This window comes from Chrysochloris asiatica, unplaced genomic scaffold (genome assembly GCF_000296735.1).
Source record: "Chrysochloris asiatica unplaced genomic scaffold, ChrAsi1.0 scaffold00007, whole genome shotgun sequence".
Lineage (NCBI taxonomy): Eukaryota > Metazoa > Chordata > Mammalia > Afrosoricida > Chrysochloridae > Chrysochloris > Chrysochloris asiatica.
The window spans coordinates 5,291,891-5,310,062 of NW_006408525.1; the positions used below are offsets into that span (position 1 = coordinate 5,291,891).

At 40.3% G+C, this 18,172-nt stretch overlaps 1 protein-coding gene across 1 annotated transcript in view; it reads left to right on the plus strand.

The window, feature by feature from the left end:
• Positions 1 to 18,172, plus strand: part of SYNRG (synergin, gamma) — a 96,944-nt gene that overhangs the window by 74,940 nt on the left and 3,832 nt on the right. The window contains exons 14-18 of the mRNA XM_006832342.1: positions 386 to 979; positions 1,977 to 2,140; positions 3,878 to 3,931; positions 4,583 to 4,679; positions 7,154 to 7,302. Of these exons, the coding sequence (XP_006832405.1) occupies positions 386 to 979; positions 1,977 to 2,140; positions 3,878 to 3,931; positions 4,583 to 4,679; positions 7,154 to 7,302 (1,058 nt within the window). The remainder of the gene's footprint in view (positions 1 to 385; positions 980 to 1,976; positions 2,141 to 3,877; positions 3,932 to 4,582; positions 4,680 to 7,153; positions 7,303 to 18,172) is intronic.

The following is an 18,172-nucleotide window of genomic DNA, read 5'->3' on the forward strand; positions in this document are numbered from 1 at the left end:
TTTTCTCGCAGCATGAAAGGAGCCACATTTTAAGCAAGGAATCTATAAACACAATTAAAAATACAAGTAAATAGAAAAGTTATTAAACGACTAACCTTATTATCAAACAGTATATGCATTGGTAGATGAACTACCATTTTTTAAAAAATAATTTTTATGCCCGAAGAAAATGGTTCTTCATCACTAAAGATAGAGGGCCACTCAAGGCTAATGTGGGTTTTTAAGATCAGATTTTACAAACCCATCTGCAAGCTCTGAATGTAGTTGCCTTTAACACAGCATAACATGGATCAGAGATGTTAGACATTTTGCTTCCACAGAGTTTAAGGCATTTTGCCTAAGTAGTGAGCTTGTCTCTAATTGTGGGGTCTTATTTCCCTTTCAGATATAGAGGACTTAAAATATGCCTCTTTTGGAACCTACAGTAGCAATTTTGCAGTGAGCACACTTACAAGCTATGACTGGTCAGACAGGGATGATGCATCTCAGGGCAGAAAACCCTCTCCATTTGTCCTCTCAGCAGGAAGCGGGTCCTCCTCAGCTGCTTCCGTTTTCCAGAAGAAAGAGACTTCCTTTGGCAGTTCGGAAAGCATCACCATGACGTCTCTCTCCAAAATAACCACCTTTGCAAGTGAAGATGCTCATCCAGAGACCACCTTTCCAGCTTTTGCCAATTTTAAAGATGGAATCCCACAGACTATTGAGCAAAAGGACTATGAAAGCAGGAACTTTAAAGATTTTACAAGTCAGGACCTGCCTTCAGCGGACCGGAGCCAAGAGGTCATGTGTCCAAGCCCAGCATCTAGTGGTGCTTCTCATGAAACCCCTAAAGAATGTTCGGATGACTTTGGAGAGTTCCAAAGTGAAAAGCCCAAAATCAGCAAGTTTGACTTTTTACTGGCGAATTCACAAAGCAAAATGAAATCCAGTGAAGAAATGATCAAAAGTGAGCTGGCAACCTTCGACCTTTCTGTTCAAGGTGAGTAGCTTCTGTGTAGGTTTTCTATCTTGATTTTCTTCCACTGAGATGGTAGGTGTTTTCAAGAAAAAAGTTGGGTCCCTTGTTTAGCAGGAAAGAGATTCCCCAACCTTTGGGAGCAGGATCTATTCGAAATAAATATGAAAAGATTTCCAGGAGACTGAACTGAAGTCAAATCACTATTCCTCAGAAGAGTTCTTTGTTGGCCAAAAAACAAGCATAGAACCAAGTCTATTGTTCATTAGCTTATTGGTTACAGGTGAGTTGTGTTAAAGGCACCCAAGTAATGCATTAGGTCCACTTGTGAGCAAGTTAGCTCTGCTATTGCTCCCATAAAGATTTATAGCATCTGAAACCCTATGTAGGGTTGCTATGAGTTGGAATTGACTCGATGGCAGTGGGTTTATTTGGCTTCTTCTGCTTTAATCCCATTCTAATGGAAGGGATTGTTGGTCACAATTACATTGTATTTAAGAGCACAGGACAAATTCCTAACTAACTGAGCCCATTGCTGTCAAGTCGATTCCAACTGATAGCAACTCTTTAGAACAGAGAAGAATTTTTCCAGAGGGTTTCCAAAGCTGTAAATCTTTATGGAAGTAGACGGCCTCATCTTCCTGCCAGAGGCTGGTGGGTTCAACCCTCAGACTTTTCAGTTAGCAGTCCAGTGCTTAGCCCACTGCACCAGCAGGACTCTTCACACATTCCTGACTAATCGCAGGGAAAACAACACAAGTCTCGTAAGTCACTTTTGTCCTCCAGACTCATGATTCTGCAGTTAGAATTGTAATGGAGAAAGTTAAAGGCAAGGGAGCCAGCAAGAATAAAGAATTGGAAGGAGTCACCCCGTAGCTTCCTAGGCCGGGTGATTGAAGATTGTGTTTCTGAATGACTTGGAACAGAGCACTTGAAGAAGAGAGTTGGGTTAGCAGGGAAGGGGCCCCTGCTTAAACTAAGCTTAGTAACCCAAACCTGGGGCTTTACTGTCCACTTGCAGGATCTCACAAGAGGAGTTTGAGCCTGGGTGATAAAGAAATCAGCCGTTCCTCTCCTTCTCCAGCTTTGGAGCAACCTTTCCGAGACCGTTCAAGCACTCTGAGTGAGAAGCCTGCTCTGCCTGTCATCCGTGACAAGTACAAAGATCTGACAGGAGAGGTGGAGGTGAGCACACTGGCCTTCCACAGGAGCCAGGTCGAACGCACTGAGGACCCCGGGATAAAGGGGCCTGCAGCTTTCTCATGGGAAAATGAGGGGCTGAAGGTCATAAGATGTCAGGCATAAGATAATGTAATTAAAGTGAGAGACGGTGACGTTAGTCCAAGATGAAAATACCAGAAGTGACACCCACTGAAAAGAATTAATGACCCGAAAAACAAACTGTTCATGACCCTTTATGAGAAGAGAAGTGTGGGGGGGATTCTTTTTGAGTGTTTAAACATTACCATCTTATTGTCGTGTGCCATCAAGTCGGTTCCAACTCATAAAGTAAAACCTCAAAATAAGAGAGAAAATATTCTGGATCTTCTATTTCATCATTTACTTCATCTTAGTCACTTGCTGACTGCCTCCTGCAGCCAACACCCTTAGTTCTCCTTCCCCTGTTCTTTGTCCCATGTATGCACACACAGCATCATAACTGTGGAGCAGAAAGCCAGTGGTTTGATGTTGTCTCTTGTACTAGAAACCTGCACGGGAGTACATTTGAAGGAAGGTTTACTCTGTTACTGGGGAAAATGAGGCACCATTTAGAGAAGGGAAACTGCTATAAATCATTTGCCTCAGATTTTCAGGTAATGTCATCTGAAGTCATATTTATTAGTAATTAAAAATAGTCATTAAACACCAAGCCCTGTACCCTTGAGTCAATTCCGACTCATAGCACTCCGTGGTTGGTTGGTTGGTCATGTGCTGTGGAGTCGGTTCTGACTCATAGCGACTCTGTACAGGGTTTCCGAGGCTGTAAATCTTTACAGGAGCAGAAAGCCTCATCTTTCTCCTGCAGAGCAGCTGGTAGTTTTGAACTGCTGACCTTGCGGTTTGCAGACGGATTCGTAACCACTACGCTACCAGAGCTCCTTTAGCACGCTCTAGGGCAGGTTTATCAAGGAGTCTGAACTAGGGGCATCAGATTAAATAATTTTATCTCCAATCACTGCCTTACCATTCTCTACATTCTTTCTGTAGCAACATGATCATTCCTTCACTTCCTAGTCACCTTCCACTATCAAACATCCCAATCCAACTTAAAACCTCCATCTCTATCCGGTTCAGTATCCTTAAGCATGGGACTTGGCTATGGCCACATAGGCTGTTTACTCAAACACCACCTTCTATGTTAGACCTTCCCTGGCCTTTCTTTTTCAAAACTGTATCTCCTTTCCCCACCTGCTTGTACTCCCTGTCCCCTTCCCAGCTTAATAGGACAGAGTAGAACTGCTCCTTAGAGTTCCCAAAACTATAAATGTCTGTGTGTACAGACAGCCTCGTCTTCTCCAGTGGAGCAGCCTAACCCCACGGCACCACCAGGGCTCCTTAAACTAATCAGTGTTGTTAAGTGCCATTGAGTGGTTCTGACTCACAGCAACCCTGTATGGGGTTTCCAAGGCTGCACATCTTTGCAGGAGGAGAACGCCTCCTCTTTCATTCGCTGAGTGGCTAGTGGGCTCAAACCACTGTCAACCTTGTGGTTCGCAGTCCAGTAGTGCTTCTTCTATGCGCCACTGTGCTCAAAATAATAATTATTAGTGAGTTCAAAAAGATAACTGGGCCTGAGCTAAAATAATTTTAATAAAAGCAGTGTCTTCCAGTGCTATTTGAATTGACAAAAGTCATAAATAGAGGATTCTAAGCATGCCCATTTAACCCAGTTTGTTTGTGTGTTTATTTTTAAATTCCTAGGAGAATGAGAGATATGCATACGAATGGCAGAGATGTCTGGGGAGTGCCCTAGATGTGAGTATGTCACTTTTGTATTCATGCCTTTATAAAAGCTCTCTTGTGCCATTTGTGTTCTCCTTGGTTCATTCAAATGGATAGAAGCAAACTTAGCCTTATCTTGATGGCTTTGCACAGCCTGAAACTCTACAAACTCATACATCTTTAAGGAGACTTCTTTCACATATATAATAGCAAACTCTATTGCCCTCATCTGTTACTATTTAAGAAAAAAACCAAGTGACATCATTGTTATTCCTGTTAAGTGCCATCGAGTCAGTTCTGACTCATAGCAACCCTATATAGGGTTTCCAAGGAGCAGCTGGTAAGTTTGAACCACCAAGCTTGCGATTCAGACTGACCTTATGGTTGAGTGCTTATCTGACAGTGCCACACCAGAGCTCCAGGTACATCATTAACTTTTCCTTAAATTAGAATAATACTTAAGCTGGGATATTGCTGTCTTTTTTCTTCCAAAGAAAGAGAGGATTGTTTCTTCAAGGGTAGAACTTAATTCTCAGGTTGTTTTAGCATAGTCATATATCTATTTCAGTTACTCATGCTTTTACATATATCTTGGCTTTTTTGGTAGGTTTTTTACTACTAATAAATTGGTTTGCAGTGACTTTTTCTTGGTTAAATAAGTTGATGTTGCTTTATTTCTCATAGGTCATAAAGAAGGCAAATGACACCTTAAATGGAATCAGTAGTAGTTCTGTTTGCACAGAAGTAATTCAGTCAGCTCAAGGCATGGAATATTTATTAGGTATGTTCTTTTACATTTTGCTTATTTAAATCATTTAGCTTCTTTTTTTTTTAATGTTTTATTGTGAATTATATGGTAGTTTACATGAGAGAACTTTAGTTTTACATTCATTCCATCGTCATTCCATCATATATCATCTCATTGCCATGGTTCCAGTCCCCTCCAGGCACTTAGCTTCTTGTTTTTTCAGTTTCTCCTTCTGTTAAGTGTATTAATCTAGTTGTCTAAAGCCACAGACTACTTCACTTAGTAGCATCTGCATTTGTAGATAAGACACTTAAATCACAGGCAGTAGCAAATATTTGACTTACGGTCTTTATGGCTAAGTTTCCTAGTCCTTATTATACACAATATAAAATAGCATCTGTGTAACTGGTTTATCAAAGAGTCTGAACTAGGTAAATCATAAAAATGAAATCACTGTGTCTGAATTCTTTCTGTAACATCATGAATATACCTTAGCTTCATGGCCACCTTCCACTATTTAACAGCTCAATCCAATTTAAAACCTCCATCTATGTCTAGTTCAGTATCCTACCCTTCCTCAACCTTGGGGCCTGGCTGTGGCCACGTGTGCTGGACCTGAATCTTTTTTGTTACTGTTGTTGTCTCCTATATTTAAGTTTTTATTGTGAATTTAGCGATAGTTTACATGGGAGAACATCGTCGTTACACTATCATTTCATTGCAATGATTATAATCTCCGTGCATCATCATTCAACAGTATTTGCTTTGGGGTTTTTTGTTTGTTTTTTTTGAGGGGGGAGGGTATACACAAAAACACTCAGGAATATATAATAATTTAAACAACCAAAGGGCACATTCTGCAAGCCTGCCTCCTGGTCCCCAGCACTGTCTTTCTCTTCCCATGAGTCTAGAGTCCTCAGCTGCTCTCTCTCCATGCCCTCATCTCTGCCTCCATCTCTGGTGTCACTGCTACTCTGTGGACCTGAATCTTGTTCAGATCTGTACTCAAATATCACCTTCTAAGTGAGACCTTCCCTGGCCTATGTTTTTCCCTACCCGCTGATACTTCTGTCCCGTTCTCTGCATAATCTTCTCCTTAGCCCTTACCTTTAATATTTTACTGTGCGTTCTTGGTTATTATCTCTCTCCCTCCACTAGAATGAAGCTCCAAGAAAGCAGGGGCTTGGATCTGTTTTGTTGACTGCTCTGTGCCTGACACCTAGAATAGTGTCTGGAACTTGAAAATATTTGCTGAATGACTGAATAAATAGTGAAGGGATGTGGTCTCTCCTTTATTCTGCCACATCATTCTAGTTTCCTCTCTTTCTGCTCAAACAAGCCCAGTTTTACTATATACGTAGATGTCCATCAGTAATTGAGGAATCTGGTCTTCCCTTCTAGAAGATTTCCTAATCTCTAGGGGATATTTTCTTAGTCATCCCTGCTTGGCTTGGGGTGGGCAACAACCCCTGTCATTCCCCTAGGGAAGGAAGAGGAAAAACTCACAGGCTGGTGGCATTCCATTCAGGAAACTCCCTGCAGTTCTTCATCTTCTCCTTCAAGGAGGTGGAGAGGTGTCTCTGGCTTCTTTAGGAAGTGCTGGTATTTGGAATCTGTCATCCTTGATTGAAAAGTCCAACCACAATTCAGAGATTACAGGATAGGAGCCAGTCTGCCTCCTGTATCCTATGTAAAGATATATGAAGCCACAAAATTTATACATCATAGAAAATTCAGGATGAGCTGTTGTTTAATTAACAACAACCTCGTGATGATATTGACATTGCAATTCTTTTAAACTTCCACTATTCATGTTTTCAGCCAGTGTAATGGTTTTCCCAACTTCAAACAGATTGGCTCATTAAGAAATCAGGGCGGGGCGGGGGAGGCTAACGATTGCACAGTACTCACGATTCTCTGGGATTCTCTGGGCGCTGTTCTAAGCCATTTGTACGTATTAACTCACTTGACTCTCTCAGTAACCCTTTGAGGAGGAGGTACTATTATTAGCCCAATCTTAGACATGAGGAAACTGAAGCACAGAGGGATTAAATGACTCGTCTAAGGGTACAGAGCTAGCAAATGGCAGAGCTGGGATTTGAACCCAATTAGTGTAGCTCCTTGAGGTCATGGTGACACAGGTTAAAGCATTCTGCAGCCAACTGAAAGATTTGAAACCACCAGTGAGTCCTTGGGAGAGAAATGAGGCAGTCTGCTTCCATCAATATTGACAACTTGGATAACCATACAGGGCTGTTCTACTCTGTCCAGTAGCGTCTCTGTGGGTCAGACTGAGCTCCACGGCAGTGGGATTGAGTCAGTGTTGCTCCAGAGTCTGTCCTCTTAGTAGTAAGTCATAGGGTAGTGTTGCGAGGTGCGCTTAGTCCCAAGGAATAGTAAGGCCACCTCTGTCCAGATAGACTTAATTCCAACAAAGATGTCAGCAAGTTAATGCTGCCTTGTCATCTTGCTTATCTTACTCTCGACCCTTTTTCTCACTCTGCCAGGTGTCGTTGAGGTGTACAGGGTAACCAGACGTGTGGAGCTGGGGATAAAGGCCACCGCAGTGTGCAGTGAGAAACTCCAACAGTTGCTGAAGGACATTGATAAAGTGTGGAACAACCTAATCGGCTTCATGTCACTCGCCACACTCACGGTAAGCCCCCAAGACAATTCAGCAGCTGCTTTTCTTTCCAGAAACCAAAATTGTGAAACGGATGTATACGCCTGGGCTGGCTCTTACGGAGTCTAAAGGTGCCTCTGGCTCATGTGATGTTAAAGGAGGAAGATAACAGTTGGCCAGTTCTTTGAACAATACAAGTTGGCTTCTGGGTAACTCTAAGGTCATTGGACCTAAATCAACGAGGAATATAGGAAAGCACTTACATTTTCTTTAACCAAGTAAGTGACTGTTTCGTCTTTTTGAGAAAGTTTTCCTCAGAGTGGACTTCAAAGGTCAGACTGTGCATGTGTTTGCCCCTGCACATACCTGCCTGCATCTGCAGCTCTTGTCCCATTTCTTTAGATGGTTTTCCAGATAGCTTGGACTCATTGGCCGTGATACCAACAATATAGAAATATACTGTGCTCTGCTTTCTTTGTTGATTTCTTAATTCAACAAGTGTATTGTAGCATAGTGGTTACGAATCAGGCTGCGAACCACAAGGTCAGCAGTTCGAAACTACCAGCTGTTCCACGGAAGAAAGATGAGGCTTTCTGCTCCCGTAAAGATTTACAGCCTCGGAAACCCTGTACAGGTTTGCTATGAGTCGGAATCGACTCCATGGCACATAACAACAACAACATGATACCCTAAAGTTGTTTGTGGTTTACATTTCCTTCTTTCCTGGAAAAAATGTTCCAATTGATAATTTACTGTTTCTTTTGCATATAAATTATTCATCTCTTTTGATCATTTATTAAATGGAATGTGGTTATTAACCTTATGTTTCAAAAAAAAAATTTAATATATATTAGTAGTAGTAATTTTTTTAAATATTGGTTGGGTACTATGCTTTTATCAGTTATTTTCTTCCCTCTTCTATTACTGTTCCTTATTACATTTCATTGGACAAAGCTATTTTATTTTTATATATTCATACCTATCCCATTTGTCTCTTATGATATCCTTTATTTCCACAATAGTCAGAAATTTATCTTCCTTCCACAGCCGGAATAAATATGCTATTCCATTTTCCTCTCACTTTTTTATTTTTACGTTTAACTATGTGGTCCATCTGAACGGAATTGCAGCCATATGATAGGAAGCTTTTTACTGATAGATAGCTATCCCAACAGTGTGTCTTAAATAGCAAATCCTCTCACTATTGTTAAGGTGCTTTCGGTGGGCAAGACTAAGCTCTTAAAGACGTCCAGTAATTTTCTGTTTTGTTCCCTTGGACCATTTTTCAATTTGTAGCCTAAAATCATACTGTTTAAGTAATTATTTTTAAATAGTATTGTTGTTCTGGCCATTCCAGTAAGAAATAGAATATAAATGTTTTTAAAGAGGCAACATTTTGATGCTATGAAATACTTCCAAATATCTGAGTTCAAGGACTTAAATTTATTGGCAAAAATTCATAGCATTCCTACATATTAGCAATAGTTAGAAAATATAGTAAACTGGAAACATGAGTTTAAAAAATGTTTTGAATCTCTCAGACCCTCATTTCTTCTAAACTTTTGACCCCATAACTAGGGTTACTAGGTTCTTCATCCCTTATCAGTCTGTTTTGCCATCACTACCAGACTGATCTTTCTCAAATGCAAATTTAAATTTGATCATGTCACTTAAATTCCATTGAAAATACTGCAGTGGTCTCTCCATGGTCTTCAGGGTTAAGTTGAAACTCCTTTGCTCAGCATGTAAGGTTTTTTCTATCTCTTGGACTGTTTTTGCCTCAGGGACTCTACTCATTTTCCCAGAAGGCATCTCAAGTTCCCTTCTTTCCTGTGTTTGTAATACCTTTTTCTCTCATAGCACTTAACACATTTGTTGGTGATTTGGGGTTTCCTTGTCTTTTGGCCACTAGTTTGTCCCCTCCTTAAAAGCAAGACTGTGTTCCTTATTTCTTTATTAGAACACTAGAAATGTGCTCTCACAATGTTTGTTGGCACTTTTTACTTTGGTTTGTGTGTGTGTGTTTTGTTGTTTCCTTTTGAGACATGGTGGAAAAATCTTACAGGTAGATATCAAAATCAGAGTTGATAGTGAAGACAATCTAATCAGAAATCTGTCAGCTAACAACATACAAGTTGAAGTTCTTTGAGTGTGACATGCTGTATTTTTTGTTTTATATTCTTTGAACCATATGATTTTTCGAGAAACTTTTTATTGTGAATTGAGTGAAGGTTTACAGAGCAGATTATCAGTTTTGCATTCAACAAACCATACACTTTATTTCATCTCAGTGATTTGCTGAACCATATGATTTCTTTTTTTTAAAAAAGAACCAAGTATCATGCATTTTTTTATTTCTTAATTTTAATAACTATGTTGCATTTGTAACTACTAGTGGCATTTAGCTGCTAATTAAGAGGTCAGAGGTTTAAGCCCACCAGCTACTCTGTGGGAGAAAGATGTGGCAATTTGTTTACATAAAGATATTTAAATCCTTGGGAAACTTTTAGGGAAATCCTGTTCTGTTGTAAGTCGAATCCAGAATTGACTTACTAGTAGTGGCTCCCGGGGTTACATTTTTTTAAAAAGGATGAAGAAAGCAAAACAAAGGGAAAATCAGATAAAGCTAGGGGTGATGTGAAGAGTACAAAAAGGCATGCTTTCTAAAGTGTGTGCATTTGCTAGGGGCAGACGATGCCGTTGACCTTAATTCTAGGAGACATTGTGAAGAAGACATGTTTGGTTACATGATTTTCTGTGTTCATGATATAAAATACACCCGGCACTCAGGAGAACCTTAATCATTTCTGGTACTAATATCAGGGTCAAAAAAAATCTTCTAGATTCTCATGAAGAGAAAACTATAATGTAGTCCACATTATATCATCTCTTAATGTAGGCAGAATGGCATGAACTCTTCAAATTATATTTTAATGAAATTCATTCTGTTGTTGATGTTGTTAAGTACCGTCAAGTCAGTTCTGCCTCATAGCAACCCTGTATAGGGTTTCTGAGGAGAGGCTGGTGAGTTTGAACCATCAACCTTGTGGTTGACAGTCCAGTGTTTATCCTACAGAGCCACAGCAGGACTCCATTCATTCTAAGTGTGGATAAAAGAGATTAAGTGGGAACTAGGAAAAAGCGTGGCAATGCTTTCTGACATGGGGCTCATGTCATTGCTCTATAAAGAAAATACACAAATCAATAACAAATATAACAAATGTCCAATAAAAGTCTGAGAAAGAGCCTGAAGTAATTGATAAAAGAGGAAGCACAACTAATTAAGTAAACATTCACTCAAAGCAAGGTTTCACTTTTTACCTACTTCTAGGCCAGATTTTGGCTTGGTTGGTTTGTACGAATCATAATAGATATGGGAAAATGTGGAGTCTGTGTTAAGGAGGAAATATAAATTGGTACCACCTTCTGAAAAAGGAGTTTGGCAGCATGCTTCTTACGTACTGCGAATTGCTGGGGAGGACCAAGACCACATTTTGTTCATCATTTGGTTCCTGATCTGAACACTGTGTGAGCTGGCCCATGCAGAAGTACCCAGTAAAAGTTCAGTGAACTTCAAAGCCGTTGACTCAGTAATTCTACTTCTGGGAACACGTTCTAAGACAGCAAGTCTAAATACAAACACTTAATAGACTATACTAGAGAGTAAACATAACTTTGATATGTACTGAGAAACCAAAAAAATTGTGATTCTTGCTTTATTGTGATGTGCAGTTTACTGCAGTGGTTAAGAAACAAACCTGCAATATCTCTGAGGTATGCTAGGCAGAGAAATGTACAAATTTTATACTATTTAATGAACTCTGTTTTGGCAGATGCATACCCCATGTAACTGCAGCATCATGAATAATTTCATATTGGTGTTCTACCCTTAGTCTTTGTAACTCTTACCAAACAACTTTCCCCACCCCCCTAATGTGTCTGGGTAAGAAAAGGGAGAAAATGCTGCTAAGAGGATATGATCCAATTGTGAATTGATTGTTAACAGTGCTAATTGTGATTATAAAAATTTGGAATTCTAACGTGAGTATAAAAGACTCCATCTGAGAGGAAGGAAGTGGGGGAATCTCCAGGAGTGGAGCACATCCTTTGGTCCTCAGTGTCCCTGTGCATTGAATGAAGCTCCTTGACCCAGAAAGTGGTGATACCAGAGGAGCATCAGCAACAGAATTGCTGCTTATCTGGGGGACAAGATTTGCTGAGTCACAGAGTCAGAGCTGAATACTTTCCAAACTGAGCTTTATGGTGGAGTAGTATGCCCTGGGAGCATTTTTCCACAGCTCTTCACTTAACAACAACAACAACAAGATCTTTGTAGCATTGCAGAGAGGGCAGAGGCCAGGCTAAGGGTCAGAGAGAGCCTGTCTGTGGGTACAGCAGAGGAGAAGAACTGCACCCTAAGCATTTTCTGATCCTGCATTGTAGCCTGTTAGCCACCCGTCCCCCGCTCCCCCTCCAGTAAGGCCCATAACTGTAAGTATAGTGTCTGGCTTCTTTGCAGTGAATTCCCAAACCCAGATGAGAAGTAGAACGTGCTATGGAAGGGATGGTTTGGTACCATGTTTTTGTAGTAACGCGTGCCTCAATTAAGATAAAAAATATTGTCGTCATTCCAGAAATTTACCTCATGATACTTCTTTATCAATACCCAACTTAGAGAGACAGTCCTTGTTCTAATTTTTTTCTACCAGGAATAGTTCTGTCCAGGTCTTTTTAAAGAGGCCACGGAATTTGGTTTTCTTATTTTGAAGAAAGCTTTTTGGGTTTGGTAGCCCATCTAGCTTGGGAAGTGTTGCTGTGTGTGTCTATATGGCATGTCTACATCTTTTAGTCTGGCAAAATACAAGGTAAATGGAGAGCAGAGTGACCAGGCATTTGTGCCCTCTCCTGTATACTCCCATTATAGCAGCCATTTCCAGCACCCACATTTGCCTGACATTTCTGTAGATACTAGGTAAGGGCCTGGAGATGAGTTATTATGCAACTTGACAACATAGTTATGTACTGCAAATTGTTCATGAACACCATGAGCATTTGTTCTCTAGTTACTCATGCTTTTCCTGTTCTAAGTGTTGTTTTCCCCAATTTAGCCATGACAGACAGCAAATATTCTCTGTATGTAGACTCAGATACTTTTCCACTCTATAACCATGTCATTTCCTCTTGATACTGATAGATCCTGGGTGTACAAATTTTACTTGAAATTGCCCACTGTACAGGAAAGAATACAATTCAACAGTGGAGTCTAAGGTGTGATTTATCATGAAGGAGTTAAGACTAATAAATGTAAATGACATACAAACCAACATCTATGCAATTCTATGCAATCGTAACAGAACTGAGTACTCTGACTTAGAGGCTGAAAACACGGGGATTATTCCCAGAGCGGGGCGTGATTGAAGTTGTAGAGGAAGCTTTCAAACCCTGACACCAGTACTTGCTTTTAATGAGATAAATTTCTTAATACCAAATTTTCACTGTCACACTCTTTGATTCCAGTAACACTGGTGGCAGTAGTGACTTTTTTTATTTTGCACGTGGGACCTGCTGCTGGGTGGGCATTGTGCTGTATGCTTAGCATCTGTTCTCATTTATTCTTGGTAACAATCCTTTATAGATGAAGAAATTAGGGCTCATAGAAGATACAATTTGCCTGAGCCTGATAATTCTGGGATTTGAATCCATAACATTGTTTCAAAACCCATTCTCCTCCCTACAGTGTTCTTTCCAGCTTCCAAGTTGCCTTGTTGCTTCTCATTGAAGACTCCATGAAATGACAAATGAATAGGTGACATCTGCCTTACTTTGGTGGCTGGCTATGTGCCGTGGAGTCAGTTCCTGTACATAGGGACCCTGTACAAGGTTTCCGAGGCTGTAAATCTTTACGGGAGCAGAAAGCCTCATCTGTCTCCTGCAGAACAGCTGGTAGTTTCGAACTGCTGACCTTGCAGTTCGCAGCCCTATTCGTAACCACTACGCTGCCAGAGCTCCTTCTGCTTTACTTTATTTAGTCCAGTGAAAAGTAACAGATTGTAGCGCTGCCTCAAAGCAGTGCTATCAGGTTAGAGGAGCAGAGTCTGCAATCTTAAACTCTAAACTGAACACTGTTCTATTCTGACACATATGGGGTCACCATGAGTTGGAGCTTAAATACTTATTTAACCTGGAAGTTATACTGGTTAAGTTTCTAATACTATTTTCCCTTTAACTCTCCCTTTTCCCATGAACTAAGACTCCCTCTTGTGGAAGAAAAATATCTCCTCTGGGCACAGACAGAGAAGTCTTCCTTTGTAAGAGGGAAAAATCATTTAGTGAGATGTGATGTGCTTTGAATGTCAGCTCCCTGACTGAATTCTTATCTAAGATTTCATTTTGTAGATGGGGATTGAAGTGCAGTAGGTATGGAACAAAGAAAAAATTCAATTCTGAAAAACAAAACGAATCCATTTTTGCCATATTGCAGTCCAAGAGAGAGGAATGTTACTCTGCTGATCTCTAGTCAATTGAAAATCACACAGGCTCTTTGATTCTAGTATTATCCTTAATAATACAAATTCTTTCGTTCCGCCCTTCAACTTGAAATAAATGGTGACTTTCAGAATACTTATTTCCTTTTGCTATCGCATATCAGGAAAACAAGTTATTTTAAAAATAATGTTAGAATTTTTGTCATCTTGCCAATTTACAGTGTGTTAGTGACAGAATCTTCACCAGGCTTCTATCTGACTGCCCTCAGCAGACAGAAGAGGGAGTGTTGCAGGCAGAACAATGATGCCCAGAGAGGTCCACATCCTAATCCCCGAAACCTGTGAATATGTTACAGATTTCAGGAATTTGGGAATTTAGTAAGTTAAGTTTGGGATTAAGTTAAGGGTTTTGAGCTGGGGCATCCAGGTTGCTCCAGTGTAATCAATCACAAAGGGTCCTTATAAAGGGGAAGCAGGAGACTAAGCATGGGGAAAAGTTATGCGATGGCAGAGCAGAGAGAGAGAGATTTTAAGAGACTGTGCTTCTGGCTTTGAAGATGGAAGAATGGAACTACAAACCAAGAAATGCAAGCAGTCTCTGTTGTGAAGTGCCGTTGAGGTGTTTCCAACTCATAGCGACCCTGTATAGGGGTTCTGAGGAGCAGCTGGTGAGTTTGAACCACTAACATTGCAATTCCAACTGACCTTGCAGTCCGGCCCCACAAGCGGTCTCTAAAAGTATGAGATAGCTAGAAAACAGATTCTCCCCTACAGCCTCCAGAAGGGACAGTGGTCAGTGTTCTGGTTTGCTAAGGACTGAAGAATTTGCCTGGATGTGAGGCTATCAGTGCCAAAACTAGGACAGTCCGGAACAAACTGGGCTCTCTGCTCACCCCAGTCTATTGTATTCTTAGGATAAAAATGTTATGTAATGGTACTGCTATCATTTCTTCATAAATGATGTCACATTAATAACTTGAAATTAGTCATGTTGGAGTGTTTACACCATTGTTATTGTTAGGTTTTGTTGAGTCAGTTCCTCACAGCAACCCTATGCAACAGAACAAAACACTGCCTGGCCCCGTGCCATCCTCACAAGTACTATGTTTGAACCCATTGTTGCTACTACCATGTCAGTCCATCTTGTGTTAGAGGTCTTCCTCTTTTTCACTGATCCTTCATTTTATAAAGCATGATGTTTTTCTCCAGGAACCGGTCTCTCCTGGCAACATGTCCAAAGAACTAGAGACAAAGTTTTGTCATCCTCACTTCTAAGGAGCATTCTACCTGTACTTCATCCAACACAGAATTTGTCTGTCCATGGTACTTTCAGTATCCTTTGTCAATATCATCATTCGAATGCATCGATTCTTCTAAGTTCTTCCTTATTCATTCTCCAACTTTCACATGCATATGAGGCCATTGAAAGTGCAGAATCAATTAGTTCATTGGACTGATGGAACAAATGAACGTCAGTCTCCATGACCCTGGCACCAGACGTACTAGGTGGTACCAGGCCGCAGTACCAACTTCTCTGAAAGAGATAACATTAGGAGGTCCTAGATAGAGTGGGATAGAAGTTTCAAAAAAGGAAAGAAAAAAAAAAATAATAATAACTATGCCATAGATTAGGCAAATTTTAGTCTTCAAACGGACATCTTTGCTCTTTAACACTTTAGAGGTCTTTTGTAGCAGATTTCCCTAAAACAATATGTTGTTTGATTTCTTGACTGCTATTTCCCTGAGTGTTGATTGTGGATTCAAGCAAAATCAAGTCTTTGTGACAACTTCAATCTTTTCTCTGTTTATCATGATATTATTTATTGGCCCAGTTTTAAGTATCTTTGTTTTCTTTACATTGAAATACTTTGATCTTCATCAGTAAGTATTTCAAGTTGTCTTTGCTTCTAACAAGCAAGGTTGTATCATCTGCATATCACAGGGAGTTTGGGGTTTTTTTTTGCAGTTTCATGGTTAGTTTTGGCCAAACTTTTTATTTAGTATTCTGTGGTTGTTTAACACACACTTAAATATTCTTAATGAGGGGAGGAGGAAAGGGGAGGAGGCTCTTGCAGAATCCCAGGGAAAGTTCAGAACATTTCTTTATAATGCTTAGTTTTCATCTCGAGCTTCTCTTTGAAATCTTATGTTCAGTTCTCTCACTTCATTATTTTTTACCAATTGCTTTTATTTCTTTCCTATTTTTTAATGACTTTCTTCACGGATGATGCTCTTGATGTCGTCCCACAACTCGTATGGTCTTTGGTTGTTAGTGTCAAATGCATCAAATCTTGGGTGATCTCTAAATTCACGTGGGATATATTCAGTATTATAGTTTGGCTCTCATGAGCTTGTTTTAATTTTCTTCAGCTTCAGCCTAAATGTAAATGTGAGCAATTGATGGTCTGTTCCAGTCAACTCCTGGCCTTGTTTTGACTGATGATACTGAACTTTTCTATAGTCTCTTCCTATAGACGTAGTCAATTTGATTTTTGTATATTCAGTCTGGTGAGGTCCATGTATATAAAACAACCTTTTATGTTGTTTAAAAAAGGCATTTGCAGTGAATATAAGTGATTGGTTTTGCAAACTTCTATCAGGCAATCTCCAGCATCGTTTCTATCACCAGGCCAACTACTGATGCTTCCTCTGTTTTCAACCTTTGTATTCCAATCATCAGTAATTATCAATACATCTTGATTGCATGTTTAATCAATTTCAGATGGAAGAAGTTGGTAGATGTCTTCAACATCATCACCATCGACTTTAGTGGTTGGTGCATAAATTGAATATTAACTTGTTGTTAAGTGCCATCGAGTTGGTTCTGATCCATAGCGACCCTGTATAGTGTTTCTGAGGAGCAGCTGGTGAGTTTGAACCGCCAACTTTGCAGTTCAGACGGCTTTGCAGTCTGACGCATTAACCCACAACGCCACACCAGGACTCCATATTAACTGGTTGTTGTTGTTAAGTGCCATTGAGTCGGTTCTGACCCACAGCGACCCTGTATAGGGTTTCCAAGGAGCAGCTGGTGAGCTTGAATCACCGACCTTGTGGTTCAAACGACTTTGCAGTCCAGCGCGTTAACCCACAGCGCCACACCAGGACTCCATATTAACTGGTAGGAGTGTGGATATTATCCTATCACAGGCAGCATTGTACTTTAAAACAGATACTGAAATGTTCTTTTTGATGATTAATGCAATGCCATTCCTCTTGAATTTGTAGTTCTCAGTGTAGTTAACCATATGATCGTCAAATGCAAAATGGCCAATTCTAGTCCATTTTTCCCTCAGTAATGTATGATCTTTATTCTTTCCATTTCATTTTTGACAACTTCCAATTTTCCTAGATTCTTACTTAGTACATTCCATGTTCTGATTATGAATGGATGTTTGCAGTTGTTTCTATTCGTTTTGAGTTGTGGTCCATCAGCAAGTGAAGATACTGGACGTTTCACTCCATTCGCATCATCACTGTCAGTGCTGGTTTGACAAGACTGCTGTTGCCCAGTCCTATTGTGAGTGCCTTCCAACCTGAGGGGCTCATCTTCTGGCACTATTTCTGACAGTGTTCTGCTGCTGGTCATAAGGCTTTCAGTGACTAACCATTCAGAAGTGGTCCGCCTCTCCTTCCTCCTAGTCTATCTTAGTCTAGAAGCTCCACTTAAACTTGTCCTCCATGAGTGAGCCTGCTGGTATTTAAAATACTGATGGCGTAGCTTTATCCCTAATCACAGCAACAATGCAAGTCACCACAGTATGACAAACTGACAGATGAGTGGTGGGAATAAATCACTCATCCTGTAAAATTCCATTATATAATCTCCTGCATAATTTCCATCACCAAGGCCAACTGCTAATCCTTCTTTGTTTTCAACTTTCACATTCTAATGACCAGTAATTATCAGTGCATATTGAATGCATGGTTGTTCAATTTCAGCCTAAAGAATTTGGGGGGGGTGTGTGTTGTTAAATGCCAAAGAGTTGGTTCCCAAGCATAGTGACCCTGTGTGTCACAGAACGAAACACTGCCCAGTTCTGCACCATCTTCACAGCTGTTTCGCTGCTGCCACTGGGCCAGCCCATCTCAGTGGGGGGGCTTCCTCTTTTTGCTGACCATCCCACTATACCAAGCATGGTGTCCTCCAGGGAACTGGTTCCTACTGATAATATATCCGAAGTATGAGAGACAAAGTCTCACCATCCTGGCTTCTAAGGAGGATTCTTGCAACACAGAATTAATTGGTAGAATTCTTTAATTTCATCATCACTGGCTTTAATGGCTGTGTGTCAATTTGAGTAATAGTTATATTAATTGGTCATTTTGTTAAGTGTATGGATATTATCCTATCATAGATAGCATTGTACTTCAAGATAGATCATGAAAGGCTCTTTTTGTCAATTCCATTCCTCTTC